This window comes from Thamnophis sirtalis, unplaced genomic scaffold (assembly GCF_051295495.1).
Source record: "Thamnophis sirtalis isolate CommonGarterSnake01/CBP01778 unplaced genomic scaffold, rThaSir2_p1.2 scaffold_1, whole genome shotgun sequence".
Taxonomy (NCBI): domain Eukaryota; kingdom Metazoa; phylum Chordata; class Lepidosauria; order Squamata; family Natricidae; genus Thamnophis; species Thamnophis sirtalis.
Window position 1 is genome coordinate 6,886,955 of NW_028261381.1, and position 15,165 is coordinate 6,902,119.

The window sequence follows — 15,165 nt, forward strand, 5'->3', positions numbered from 1 at the left end:
TTCTCAGGGTACCTTAGTGAAATAAAGGAGAATAATGCACCAACCAGTGGTGGGTTGCAGGCAGTACGCCCCGATACGGGCATACCGGAGCCAGCCCGGAGCACCGGATACTGTTCCGGTACAGTGATCCGGAGGGCCCACCTGCCCGCCCAAGTTTCTTACCTGTGTTTTAAAGCTTCTGCGCTGCCACGCACGTGCATGGCGCGTACCAGTGGTGGGATTCAGCCAGTTCGCACCCATTTGGGTTGCTAACTTTCTAAGCAGTTCGGAGAACCAGTTGGAAGAAATCCCATTTTGTTTTTTCCCACTTTACAGGGCTAATCCTGTAAAGGAAGGAAACATTCTAGTGGTTTCTAGCCTGATCTTTATTGCCCTGCTTACAGAAACTGACTCTCCAGTGTAAACCTTATTACATTGTAACAGCTAAGGCGAAGCGCCCATCGGTGTGAGTGATGTTGAGTTGACCACGCCCACCCAGTCACATGAACACTGAGCCCCGCCTACCCAGTTGGTCATTAGGGCAGAGAACCGGTTATTAAATTATTTGAATCTCACCACTGGTGCGTACAGCGCCTCTGTGATGCTCCGCAGAACAGCTGGAGTGTCACAGAGGTGCTTAGATGCATGGGCGCGTGGTGCGCGCGTCCATGAGGACGATGCTGGCCCCATTCCAACCGTACCAGTTGAAACGGGATTTGCAACCCACCACTGGCACCAACATTTATTTTATTTTTTTAGAGAATGTACAGTATATACTGCCTCAATCTCATTAGTCTCTCAGCAATTTAGAAGTTATATGTATGTTGGGTAGTTAAATGATGCACCAGATATGATCATCTCTGTCAGTCACTGGTAAATGGACTATAATTCTTAGTAACAAGGCTATCACCCAAGAGTTTAACAGTTTGGCACGCTTATTACACAGAACAGGATACAGTACTCCACAGAGGTGGGTTCCTACCAGTTCGCACCAGTTCGGTAGAACCTGTTCGTCAAATCTACTGAACCGGTTAGAAGAGGTTCCACCAGTGGACCCGGAAAGCAGGCCACACCTACAGAAGAGGTTCCAAAATTTTTTGAAACCCACCACTGGTCCTTGGATATGATTATTCTACACTATCATGCTCATATTTATAAAACTCAGTGCCTCTGTGAAAGGCAAGGATGACTACTGCGTTTGTGGTGCAATCAGAACATTGCGTGTGTTGAAGTTGTTTTAACGCAAACCAAAGATGCCTTTTAAAAAACAAGTTTACATCATATTCTTATGCAGGCCAGTGCTGTGTGTGAGGTCATTTAAGGTGGTTCTGACAAGTGTCGTTGGCATCTTCATATCTGGTCACATGGGTGGCAAGCCACTCCCATCCGGTCACATGGGAGGCAAGCCACTCCCACAAAGGAGGCCACAGAGTAGGTTCGAACAATTTTTGAAACCCACCACTGGTACTCCAGGATCCTGTTCCAAAACCTCTTAGGACAGAGTTCCCCAACCTTTCTGGCTTTGTGGACTTGTGTGTGTGGGAGGGATGGTTCCGCAGAAGTGGCCTGCAAGCGCATGCATATGTGTGGAGCTCCATTTGCGCAAGCGGCAGTCATGGGTGCCACCGCTTATGCAAATGGACCGTGCTCACCTGTGCTTGCCTCCTGCTAATACAAGTGGAGATATGTGCCCACATAATTGTTGCTGCTGCCACGGCCCAGTTCCAAATGGCTCACAGCCAGTGGTGGGATTCAGCCGGTTCGCACCTATACGGGAGAACCAGTTGGTAACTTTCTAAGTAGTTCAGAGAACCGATTGTTGGAAGAAATCTGCTTTTGTTTTTTTCCCACTTTACAGGGCTAATCCTGTAAGGAAGGCCGGAAGGAAACATTCTGGTGTTGTTTCTAGCCTAATTTGTATTGCCCTGCTTACAGAAACTGCCTCTCCGATTAACCCTTATTACGTTGTAACAGCTAAGGCGAAGCGCCCATCGACCTGAGTGACTTTGAGTTGGCCACGCCCACCCAGTCACATGACCACTGAGTCCCACCTACCCAGATGGTCATTAGGGCAGAGAACCGGTTGTTAAATTAATTGAATCCCACCACTGCTCACAGCCCAGTAGTAGGCCCCAGCCTGGAGGTTGGAGATCTCTGCCTTACGGAGTTAGAGTTAATATTCAGACCTTGAATTGTACTTGGAAAGATACTTGCAAGCAGATGGGGGAAAAAAGGTGTCACACATCCCCAGAATTTCCCCCCCCCCATCACATTTGAAGTTTGAAAACCAATGTCAACCAGGATGCAGTAATTCCAATCTCATGAATGTAAAAACATGGCCAAACCAGGAGCAAAATATAGCAGATACTCCAAACCATTCCTGCCAACAATCTTGGAGACATGTGCAGAGCAACAGAGGGAGAGCTAATAATTTAACATACTTCTGTCATCATTGTGATGCAAACATATAATTATGGCTTTTGTGTGATGGTATCATGCCTGTTGCCCCTTTGACACCATCCTAAATTGTTATGGATGTTTTTGCAAAAATTAAAATCCAATCGTAACTAATCCTGTTAAAATATATGTATTTGTACTCTACCTGAATAGGTCTGTTCTTCCAGTTCATTTCGTGAGTACAAGCAAGGAGTGTAGAAAATATGTAGATTATACTTTGGTGGAATAGCTGATAGATCCTGTAATTTCTTCCTGAGAGCGGCTGCATTTTCCTTAAACAACAAGGGATCACTGATATATCCTGAAAAATATATACCATATACCTGCCGTTGGGTAAAATAACTCAACATTGATCTATCTATTGAGTATTGTCTACAATACATCATCTGGTAACGGAAAGGGGTTGAAATGGAGACCCTTTGTTCGCAAAGCATATGTTTTAATTATTTCAACGGAGGATGGGCATAGCATACGAGGAAAGAGCCAAATATTTTCTCTCTGCAAATTATTATTAAGCACAATTTGTCCTCCAGGAATGCAGCAATTTGGGCCCAATCTATTCTCAAGTACAATGCTATTTTCTCCTATTTATTTGAATTGATTATGTAAGGAAGGTCAAGACTGACCTGAAAATATTACCTCCACTAGACCGATTAGATTAGATCCCACAGATTAGGCCTCCTCCGAATTCCATCCGCCGGCCAGTGTCAACTGGCGACTACCCGGAGGAGAGCCTTCTCTGTGGCTGCTCCAACCCTCTGGAACGAACTCCCCGTGGAGATTCGAACCCTCACCACCCTCCAGGCCTTCCGCATAGCCCTTAAAACCTGGCTGTTCTGACAGGCCTGGGGCTAAAGAGCTGTTGCCCCCGTCTCGAATGGTATGACTGTCGTGTTTTAAATTATGCATTGTTATGTGTCGTTTTTAATCTTTGTCTGTATCCCCCTTTCCTGGTTTGAGTTGTGAGCCGCCCTGAGTCCCCTTCGGGGGAAAAGGGCAGCATATAAATATAATAAACAAACAAACAAACAATATACAGTACTTTCTACCATTTTATTTTCTGGTTTCATCAGATAAGGTGAGAATTACCGTCTTAATAATTTGGCTTTATTCTCTTACAATACTAACCTGCATTCTGAAGCTTTTGCAAAAGATTTGGGTCCCAGCTTTGGGAGAGTTTGAGGAGGTACCTCTTAGCTGAATAGCCTGGTCTCATCGGTCTGTCCATCTCACCGTCTGAATCTCTCAGGAAGTACAGATATGGCTGCTGAGCAATTCCTTTCTTATCTTGGCACAGCTTTCGTATGAAAACAAAATATCGAAAGCTTAAAATGGGTGTCTCTACGTAAAACTGAGGAACAATGGAGTTTATTCAGTCCCCCCCCCCCCAACATTTCTTTGAAAGTGTCACCAGCTCACTGAGTTAGAGAGGAAACGATGTGGTGGGTTCAGACAGACAGATAAAGGAGAGAGAGCCTCATTATGGGTTGGGCTTGGGAATGTCTGAGTGTTCTCAAATGCCATTTTTATGATTTCAGTTTACTGTATATACTCGAGTATAAGCCTAGTTTTTCAGCCCACTTTTTGGGCTGAAAAAAGCCGCCTCGGCTTATACTCGAGTCAGTGAAAAATTTGCCCGAAATGGAGGAGAAAAAGGGGCGGGGCCATGCCGCTGGGTGACACTCGTGAATGGCCCAGTGCCCCTGTGAGTTTCCCCTCCCTCTGTGTCAGTTTGCCGCGCAGCGCGCACCGCACCATCCCCCCTCCTCACGTTCTAATGTAATGCAGGGCTGTCTTACGATTCCCCTTCCTCCCCCTCCTGCCGCTCTGCAACGATGTCCCACCTCCTCCTTGTTATGGCAAGCAGCCACATAGCGATGTCCCACCTCCTCTGGTACAGTGATCCAATGATAGGAATCACTGTGCCGTGTGTCATAGGAGGCAGGACATCGCTCCCGCGGCTGCACGGGACATCATCATCACAGCGGGACATCAGCATCATGAGGTGAGTGAAGTATTTCATTGAATACACCGCTAGTTTACTGTTTTTCTTTGAAATAAATATTCAAAAACATTATTGGTATCTATTTTTATTTTTGAAATTTACCGGTAGCTGCTGCATTTCCCACCCTAGGCTTATACTCGAGTCAATAACTTTTCCAGTTTTTTGTGGTAAAATTAGGTGCCTCGGCTTATATTCGGGTCGGCCTATACTCGAGTATATACGGTAATTGCTAATGTTTATTTTGTTGCACCGGTTCTTATTTTTAACCTTCTTACTGAAAAAAAAAACCCAGTAAACTCCTCGGAATTCTTTCAGAATGGAACATCATATAAATCCTACTAAATAAATAAAGAATGGAAAACTACAAAGACCCAAGTGTGTGAGAAGGTAGACATATTGTATACTGAAAGAGCAGGTTAGAAAGCAGCCAGGCATATATGGCTTTTGCAGCACACGCTAAAAAAAAAAAAAATTTGAATTTTCAGTGTATTTTGAATTGGAAAAAAAAATCAACTCTGAATTGTAGGAAGTTAGCACCCGTCCTTCTCCTAGAAGAATGAAACATTCTTGAAAATATTGAAAAGGCAGAATATTATATTTCCCTGGATGAGAAATGGAGAAACACTTTTTTTAGGCAGAAAGCAGACTCACTCTTAATATAAGGTGACCAGATTTTAACATTGGTAAAGAGGGACAACATTGATGGGGTGGGTGGGTGGTTCTTGATTAAAAATGTAAAAAAAAAAAGGGACTTTTTAAAAACGCTGCGGGACGCGGGACAAATTGTGAAATATCGTGACTGTCCCGCCAAAAGCGGGACGTCTGGTCATCTTATCTTAATAGCCCCACCCTCCTGAATAGCCCACAGCATATGTCAGCACTTAAGAGATAAAGAGATAGCTAGGTCTATTCATAAGCAAATGCCCTCACCCATGATCCAACAAAAGTAGGATTAGCCCTCTATCTATCTAGCAACAAAACTCACTACATGGCACCGGGAAGGGGGTGGGGGAGATTACATCACCCAGCAAGATTCAACCAAATTTGGGATTCAAGACACTATAATGTTGCCCCTGCATTGCCCCATGGGAGTCTGACAACCAATCAGAATACATTTCTTACACAGGAACAGGAAGTTCCAAGGCGGGGCCCAAGAGAGGGTATAAATCTCTCTCTCTCTCCCACCCATGTGCTTTTTCTTTTGCCCAGGATCTCAAACCGTGTGATCCTGTCCACCATTAAACCATCTTTCCAAGCAGCTTCAGTGTTTCTAGTGTTTTTCTCCCCACTTAAACTGAACCCAGATAGACATTTCTTCCAACAGAATGTTGCCTTTTTGGCTAATAGCTGGAGAATAATCAGCCTTTTCGATAGTTTTGCAACTGGTCTTGAAAGCTTTGCAATTTTTTTTATACAACAAAACAAGAATACTTTAGTCTTTCAAATTTGTTTGAAATGAAATCTGTACCATTGTAAAACAACCTCATATCCCATCCAGAAAAGTGGTCTTTTTCTCTCTTTTGAGAGAAGGGACTCCCATAGGAATACCTTGTAGTAAGATGGCCAGCCCACACATTTAATAAATAAATACGGTAAGTAAAGTAGACTTCCAGGAAAATCCAGATCCAGGTGAGGATTTCATAAATATGCCTGTAGGGGTCTCTGCATCCATGTCTCACTGGATTAGGAGCAGCACCTAATTGTCCAGCATCAGTTAGATAAATTCCTGCTAGACTTCCAGAGACATTTGCAAATGTATGTAACATGCAACCCCCTTCTGGGCATTTGCCCAGGTTCGTCTGGTGCACCAGTTGCGTCCCTTCCTGGACCGGGAGGCGCTCGCAACAGTCACTCACGCCCTCGTGACCTCAAGACTCGACTACTGCAATGTGCTCTACATGGGGCAGCCCTTGAAGAGTATTCGGAGACTTCAACTCGTCCAGAACGCAGCCGCGCGAGCGATTGTGGGTGCACCTCGGTACACCCACGTTACACCTATCCTCCGCGAGCTGCACTGGTTACCGATCAGTCTCCGGATACGCTTCAAGGTGCTAGTCGTAACTTATAAAGCCCTTCATGGTATTGGACCTGGGTACTTGAGAGACCGCCTGCTGCCAATTACCTCCTACAGACCCATTAGATCTCACAGGGTTGGCCTCCTCCGGGTTCCGTCTACTACCCAATGCCACCTGGCTACTACCCGGGGGAGGGCCTTCTCTGTGGCAGCTCCGGCCCTCTGGAATGAACTCCCCGCAGGAATTCGGACCCTCACCTCTCTCCAGGCCTTCCGAAAAGCCGTCAAAACCTGGCTTTGCCGGCAGGCCTGGGGGTGATGAGTTCCCTCCCCTCTCAACATGTATGGTTGTGCGACTGTTGTTTACTTTTATTATTTGTATTTTGTTTTTTTTTATGTTCCCCTTTTTCCCCCTTGAATTGTTCGCCGCCCTGAGTCCTCCCGGAGAAGGGCGGCATACAAATAATAAAATTCTATTCTATTCTATTCTATTCTTCTGGTTTCTGTAGTGCGACTGTCTTACAAAGCTGATGTATTTGTGAAAGTAAATGACTGTTTTCCTCAGAGCAGTGGTTCTCAATCTGTGGGTCGGGATCCCTTTGTGGGGGGTCGAATGACCCTTTCACCGGGGGTCGCCTACAACCACCGGGAAAAGACATACTTTCGATGGTCTTAGGAACCGAGACACCCATTTTGTGGTTGGGGATCACCACAACATGAGAAACTGTGGCATTGGGCCGTGGCATTGGGAAGGCTGCCAATTACCTCCAATAGATCAGATCCCACAGATTAGGCCTCCTCCGAATTCCATCCGCCGGCCAATGCCAACTGGCGACTACCCGGAGGAGAGTCTTCTCTGTGGCTGCTCCGACCCTCTGGAACGAACTCCCCGTGGAGATTCGAACCCTCACCACCCTCCAGGCCTTCCGCAAAGCCCTTAAAACCTGGCTATTCCGACAGGCCTGGGGCTAAAGAGCTTCTGCCCCCCTCCTCGAATGGTATGGTTGTTGTGTGTTTTTAAATTGTGTACTGTTATGTTCGTTTTTTACCCCCTGTCTGTTTCCCTTCCCTGACTGAATTGTGAGCCGCCCTGAGTCCCCTTCGGGGAAAAGGGCGGCATATAAATGAAATAAATCCAATCCAATCCAAGGTTGAGAACCACTGCCTTAGAGGATTGATGGAGAATCTTCACATTGAAGAGGAAATGCAAGTTGTGATAGTGGGAAATAACACATCCCATATCTGGGATGTAAATATTCAGAAGAACACAAGATGGCAATAGAGAGTTAGAACTTTATTTTGCTCTCCTCTGCCTCTGGGGGTTATGTGGATTCTTTCAGCCCAGTTATAGTAGACTTATAGGGGAACTATAAGAGCCGAGGTGGCGCAGTGGTTAGGGTGCAGTACTGCAGGCCACTTCAGCTGACTGCTAGCTGCAGTTCAGCGGTTCAAATCTCACCGGCTCAAGGTTGACTCAGCCTTCCATCCTTCCGAGGTGGGTGAAATGAGGACCCAGACTGTGGGGGCGATATGCTGACTCTGTAAACCGCTTAGAGAAGCCTATGAAGCGGTATATAAGTCTAACTGCTATTGCTATTGCTAACTATTTACATTGCCTAAGCCCTAAAGTAATATTGACAGACAACATACTTTAATTCTTGAAGCAAAGCTGAGAAAAGGAGAAATACTTTTTTATGACTCACAAATTCTTTTATTTTTTTATCTACGTTATACATCACTGATCTCACCTAAGTGATTCTAAAGTGACTTTTAAGTTGAATGGAAATAAAGCAATGTCAGCCGCTGGGTAAAATGACTTTCATGCTGATAGGCCCTCCTAATCTTTGTTTTTAAGGAAGTGCTTATTTCACAGTGCATTAATAAGCTTCCCACTGCAATTTTTTTTAAATTTAATTTGTTTTCAGCTCATGAAAGGAGCATCAGGTTTCCTTTCTGGCAGCTAACATTTTATTTCTACTCCACCCCCCCAATGTGCCATTTGTTTTCTGTCTGAGACAACAGAGGGGAAACGAAATGACAGCGATGAGAAGAGCATGGGGTTCCCTCCTACACGTAACTATGTTGGATTGGTACAAGACCTGGGCCAATGATGGAGCACTAACCGCCAGCAATGGATTACTAGGAAGTTCAATTCCCTAACTAGGGGACAATGGGCCTTGTCAGGTCACAGGAATCCTGGTACTACTAGGTGTACTGCATGCTGACATTGAGTGTAATCTCGGACACTTAAGAATACATGGGAACAGAAGTTACATTTTTGACTATGATCATACTGTATTATATGTACTTGTGAACAAAAATCCATCCCAATAGACAAATGTAATGTAGAAAAATATTTTGGGTTATTTTCAACTTTTCTCGGATTCCGTGGGGCTCTAGAAAACATCCTGTCTCTGATCAGATGAAGCCCGAGGAAGATACTAGCAATAGCAATAGTAGTTAGACTTATATACCGCTTCGTAGGGCTTTCAGCTCTCTCTAAGCGGTTTACAGAGTCAGCATATTGCCCCCCAACAACAATCCGGGTCCTCATTTTACCCACCTCGGAAGGATGGAAGGCTGAGTCAACCTTGAGCCGGTGAGATTTGAACAGCCGAACTGCAGAACTGCAGTCAGCTGAAGTAGCCTGGAGTGCTGCATTTAACCACTGCGCCACCTCGGCTCTGGAATGAATTGTGCTTAGAGGTGACTGGAGGATGTTTGGTTCAGAATCCTTTCTCCTTTCTTTATTGAGGAGAAATTGATTTGAATGCTTAATTTTATGGTCAAATTGCTATTAAATCTTTCCAGAACTGAAACCATTGAACCGTTGAATCAGAAGCTGGAATAAATCAAGGTTTTCTTTAGTTTCTATTTTATTTTATTTTAAAATCTCAAGGTACTGAGTTATTGGGTTAACCCCGTGAAAATAGGCTTCCTGATTCAAATTCCCTTCTCCAGATTGCGGTGGCAAGGCAGGGCCTCCTCTTCTTCTTCAGTCCCTTTATCCTCCCTTTCATAATATGAACCAAGATTTGAAAAGCCGAGAGTTGACAAAACCTCTTGGTTTCTAACTAAGCTGAATGCTACTTTGTACTCCTAACTCCTAGCATGTACTGGGGCTTTGTTAAGAAAAATGACTCAAGTGGATTTGAGTCAAAGAAGGCATGCGTAGACCTGCTTGTTTTCTTTCGTATCAGCCAGTTATTTTCAGTTCTCAAGTTTCAGTTCTATACCCTTGCCCTCCAGGGTATTTGTATAGGCATTTCCATTCCAGTACTTTATAGTTTCGGCAGCAAATCTTCACTAAGGCTAGTAAGTTAACGGTTTAATGCGAAAGGAGCTTAGCACTACCAGCAGTTTATTTCAAACTTTGCCTCATCATCATTCATGTTCGTAGGGGCTAGATCTAACTATTAAAAAAAATGAATTTAAATGTTTCAAATTGTGCCATTTAAAATACTTGTTCAAAGAGAACATTTTCAACCAAAAGTAATGCAAGATGATGGCTGTGACCAGATGATTGTAGCCCTGCTCTTTTGGGGGGGCAGTGGTGGGTTTCAAAAAATGTTTGGAACCTCTTCTGTAGGTGTGGGCGGTTCCACCACAAAACCGCGTTCGACTAAAGCGCGCTCGACGAAACCGCGTAGCTGATGTCATCACAGCGCGACAACAGCGCGGAGAAAAAAGCACGCTGTAAACGCTAAACCTAAAATTAACCCCTAAACCTAAACCTAACCCCCCTAAACCTAATCCTAACCCTAACCCTAAACCTAACCCTAAACCTAACCCTAAACCTAACCCTTAACCTTAACCTAACCCTTAACCTAACCCTAAACCTAACCCTAACCCTTAACCTAACCCTAAACCTAACCCTAACCCTTAACCTAACCCTAAACCTAACCCTAACCCTTAACCTAACCCTAAACCTAACCCTAAACCTAACCCTAACCCTAACCCTAAACCTAACCCTAACCCTAACCCTAAACCTAACCCTAACCTTAACTTGAATCGGCTTGCTTTCAAAGTGCTATTTAAAGCGCCCTTCTTTCTCCGCGTTTGCTGTTGACGCCCTGCTGATGATGTCAGCGACGCGGTTTAATCGGGCGCGCTTTAGTCGAGCGCGGTTTTGTCGTGCCACGGGTGTGGGCTGCTTTCCGGGTCCACTGGTGGGACCTCTTCTAACCGGTTCGGTAGATTTGACGAACCGGTTCTACCGAATAGGTGCGAACTGGTAGATAACCCACCTCTGGGGTGGGGGGCGTTTCACGAATGCATATAAAAAGAAGTGAGGTTTTCCTTTAATGGTTGTGGCTGCCATCTTGAATTCTTTGACTTTACCTTCAGGCGCTCTGAGTTTTAGCTCCTTTTCATGAAAATGGAGAGAGACCTCAACGCAATTCCTGGTAGATGTCACTCATAGGAATGACACAGGATGGCAGCCGACGGAGAGTGCTTATAATGGATGTTATCTTGGGGGTACATCTAGATGAGGCCTTTAACACTAAAACACATTGATTTATGGAGCGGGACACATTTACTTGACATATGTAGTATTCCCATGTTTTACTAATATTTCCTTCCTCACTTTTTTAATGGAAAAAAATTGTTAAGGAGAAAAGGCCAAAACAATTGGGTAGTGCTACTTCATTTGGGATTAGCAGCTGTTTACGCGGCTGCGCGGGTTACCATGGGGGCACCTAGGTGCTCCCATGTTGTGCCCCTTTTAGGCGGCCTGCACTGGTTGCCGGTTGTCTTCCGGGTGCGATTCAAGGTACTAATTATGACCTTTAAAGCGCTCCATGGCTTAGGCCCAGGGTACCTGCGAGACCACCAGGGCTGGATTTAGATGAAAAGAGGCCCTAGGCTATTCCACTTATGAGGCCCTTTCACCTCCCACTTTTAAGTTTGTAAATTACATGAGAGACAATAAAATACATCATTACTGTGATATATCAATATATATATCAATATATATAGCTGGCCTCCCGACGGAGGGCGGCTCTGCTCTGCGGCAAAGGCAGCGAGGCCAGCCGCCTCCCCTGCTGCGCTCAGCTGCCCGGCTCGGCCCCCTCACCCTCACCTGCCTGGCCGCTGGTGGGCTCCGCATCGATGGGGCAGCTACTGGGAGCGGCCGCGCCTCTCGCCCGACCGCCGGTTCCGGGAATGTGGGCGGGCTCCCCAACTGCCATAGCGCTGGAACGATCTTAACCAATACATTTTTATGTTTGTTTATTAGTCATATGCGTAGAATTTCTCCTTATTTTCGGTTCAGTGTTTTAGTGTTCACTGTTTTTAGAATAGTGTAATTTTAATTTTGCTAACAATTTGAATGTAGGCCCCTCTTGATCTTGAGGCCCTAGGCTGAAGCCTAGTTAGCCTATAGGAAAATCCGGCCCTGGAGACCACCTACTGCCACCGGTAGCCTCCCACCGTCCAGTGCGACCCCACAGAGTTGGCCTCCTCAGGGTGCCGTTGGCCAGACAGTGTCGGCTAGTGACCCCCAGGGGGAGAGCCTTCTCTGTGGGGAGCGCCTTTCCTCTGGAATGAGCTGCCCCCGGAGCTTCGTATAATCCCCGACCTCCGGTCCTTCCGACGCGCCCTAAAAAGTTGGCTTTTCCAGCAAGCCGGCCTGGCCTGAACAAAATAAAATAAATGATTGATTATTGTTAATTTTAATCGATTTTTTAAAAATGTTATTGTTAATCTTAATTGGGTTTGGTTTTTGGATACTCTATCTATGTTTTTTTTTAACTGTTGTAATATGTGGTTTTTTTTAATGTTGTACGCTGCCCTGAGTCCTTGGGAGAAGGGCGGCATATAAATCCAATAAACCAAACCAAATCTCTGCCTCCACAGGCAATTTAGCCCAATCTGCCTCCCACCCTCCCAAATTCCTCACAATCTACAGATAACCTTTGAGTCGGTCTTTCTGAAGTAGATGTCAGGCAACAATTCATTATTTAAGACAGATCTCTGCTATATCCAGTCCAAGATATTTTTTTTCCTGACTGAGCTAGGTAGATCAGTAACTTACAGTATTGGTATTGGTATTTATTCGATTTGTAGGCCGCCCTATTCCCCGGAGGGACTCAGGGCGGCTGAACAAAAAACCAAGGGAAGGGGAACAAATACAGAAAAGTAAGACAAACAAGACAATAATACAACAATTTAAAAAACACAACAAGCACAACGGTTTGAGTAGTGGGGGAGGACTCAACCCCAGGCTTGCTGGGACAGCCAGGTCTTCACGGCCATCCGGAAGGCCTGAAGGGTGGCGAGGGTCCGAGTCTCCCCGGGGAGCTCGTTCCAAAGGGCCGGAGCAGCCACAGAGAAGGCTCTCCTCCGGGTGGTCGACAGCCGGCATTGGCCGGCAGATGGAATTCAGAGGAGGCCTAATCTGTGGGATCTGATGGATCTATGGGAGGTGATTGGCAGGAGGCAGGTTGCATTACATAGATCACAACTCTTAGCATGAGGTTAGTCCTTTTGGGGAGGGAGGGATTAAAAAAAAATAATTTAGATACAACACAGCGTCAAGCAAACTCTCCATATCTTATATACTGCAAGTGGGAAGGTAAATCACATATTTAATAAATTAACCAACAAATCAAAATTGTTTCCCTTGTCAGTAATTGATTTAGAAAAGCAGTAATTTTCTACACCCTGTATCCACATCTTGGGAGACTCAAGAGTAACTTTGAAAGGGGGAGGTCTAGAAAGGCAGCCTCCTACGGCGATTTCCTGGTAAGAATGCAACCCTGTGCCTGATCTCAGCCTATGCTCTATCTTAATTTTCCGCCTCCCCTTATGGCAGCGTGCATTGAAAGCGCCTGGAGTACCCCTGCTGCACTCTTAATTGTTGGCGGCAATCGGCACCGGATTTCATCTGATTCATCACAGCGGTCCTCTTTTTCTGCTCCTTTAATCTTTGACGGATGCAATGCTTGGGTACACTGATGGGCTTGTACCACAGGCAGTGATTTTTAGAGCCATCTTTTGTCCACAGTCGAGGCATGGTGTCTGCACTGGGCTGGACGGTATTTCTGAATGGATCTCTTCCCAGAGTACTCAACAGAGAATTGACTGGAAGGGAAATGTATTCAGATATGCCAAACGCTTCTGGCAATCCCTAGCCGAAGCATCTGGAGGAATTCCTGAACTCTTTGAGATCTCATTTAAAGGAGCCGTTGAAGGGCATTTGTTTCAAAACTCCCAAATGTATAAACAGCGGCCTGAGCTGGATTGTCTTCTTAGGGAAACCCGAGACGCATAATTCTGGGCAGAAGAACAAGGGGTCTCACAAAAGAATGAGTCAAAAGTACTTTCCCCAAAGATACTTCTAAAAACAATTGTGGGGAACCAAGCCATGAAGCAACAGATGTTTATACACAGCTGCCTCTTTCCTATGGAAGTGATTCTTGCTTAATTAGATGTGAAAGTGACATTTGCTGCTCCTGTTGCTAGTATTAGTGTTAATTTAATACACACAACACTTTTCGGCCCAAAGCTACCATTCCTAATGTAAAATCTGATAAAAGAAGTAAAAAATCATCATAAATTACATTTTTTCTCTTAAGTGGGGTTGGTGCCCCACTAAGGACCCCCAAATGTGAGAGCCAGAGCCGAGGTGGCACAGTGGTTAGGGTGCAGTACTGCAGGCCACTTCAGCTGACTGTTATCTGCAGTTCAGCGGTTCAAATCTCACCGGCTCAGGGTTGACTCAGCCTTCCATCCTTCCGAGGTGGGTGAAATGAGGACCCAGACTGTGGGGGCGATTTGCTGACTCTGTAAACCGCTTAGAGAGGGTTGAAAGCCCTATGAAGCGGTATATAAGTCTAACTGCTACTGCTATTGCTATTCTCTAAGGCAGCCTTTTCTATTGACTTTAATATTTCATATTGAGACATTACAGTAACTTATTGAGGTGGGCAGTCCCTCAGAAAGACAAGCAACCAGCCTTGAAATGTTCAAACACCCCTCTAAACTATACTAAAAAGTGTGACCCATCAAATGCGCGTCCGACAAAAGCGCACCGACAAAAGCGCGGCGAGAAACCCGCGACATCAAAAGCACTCCCACAAAAGAGCGCCGACAAAACCGCGCCCACAAAAGCGTGATTAGGGTTAAGGTAAGGGTTAGGGTTAGGGTTAGGGTTATTACGTTGTTTTTGTTGTTTTTTGATGGCACGCTTTTGTCGGCGCGCATTTGTCGGCGCTCTTCTGTGGGCGCGATTTCAACCTCGCGGCTTTCTCACCGCGGTTTTGTCGTCGCACTTTTGTCGAGCGCGCATTTGTCAGTGAACTACTAAAAGGTGATCGGCACCCTTGGGCATAATACAATTCCAGTGTTGTGCAGTGGTAAGCAAATGGGATGTTCCACTTTGCAACACTTAAAGAGCAATAGCAGTTAGACTTATATACCGCTTCATAGGGCTTTCAGCCCTCTCTAAGCAGTTTACAGAGTCAGCATATATCGCCCCCACAGTCTGGGTCCTCATTTCACCCACCTCGGAAGGATGGAAGGCTGAGTCAACCCTGAGCCGGTGAGATTTGAATAGCCGAACTGCAACTAGCAGTCAGCTGAAGTAGCCTGCAGTGCTGCATTTAACCACTGCGCCACCTCCAGACTTCTCTAGGATGACCTAGTAATACTGTAACATTCAGTCTGGTCTATGATTACACTATATCAGTGTTTTTCAACCTTGGCA

The 15,165-nt window shown here is 45.4% G+C and overlaps 1 protein-coding gene across 1 annotated transcript in view; it reads right to left on the reverse strand.

The window, feature by feature from the left end:
- KIAA2012 (KIAA2012 ortholog) overlaps positions 1-15,165 on the reverse strand; it is a 98,081-nt gene that overhangs the window by 71,138 nt on the left and 11,778 nt on the right. Inside the window, exons 3-4 of the mRNA XM_087704967.1 lie at positions 3,565-3,733; positions 2,582-2,737 (exon numbers count right to left, since the gene is read on the reverse strand). Coding sequence (XP_087561093.1) covers positions 2,582-2,737; positions 3,565-3,733 — 325 coding nt within the window. The remainder of the gene's footprint in view (positions 1-2,581; positions 2,738-3,564; positions 3,734-15,165) is intronic.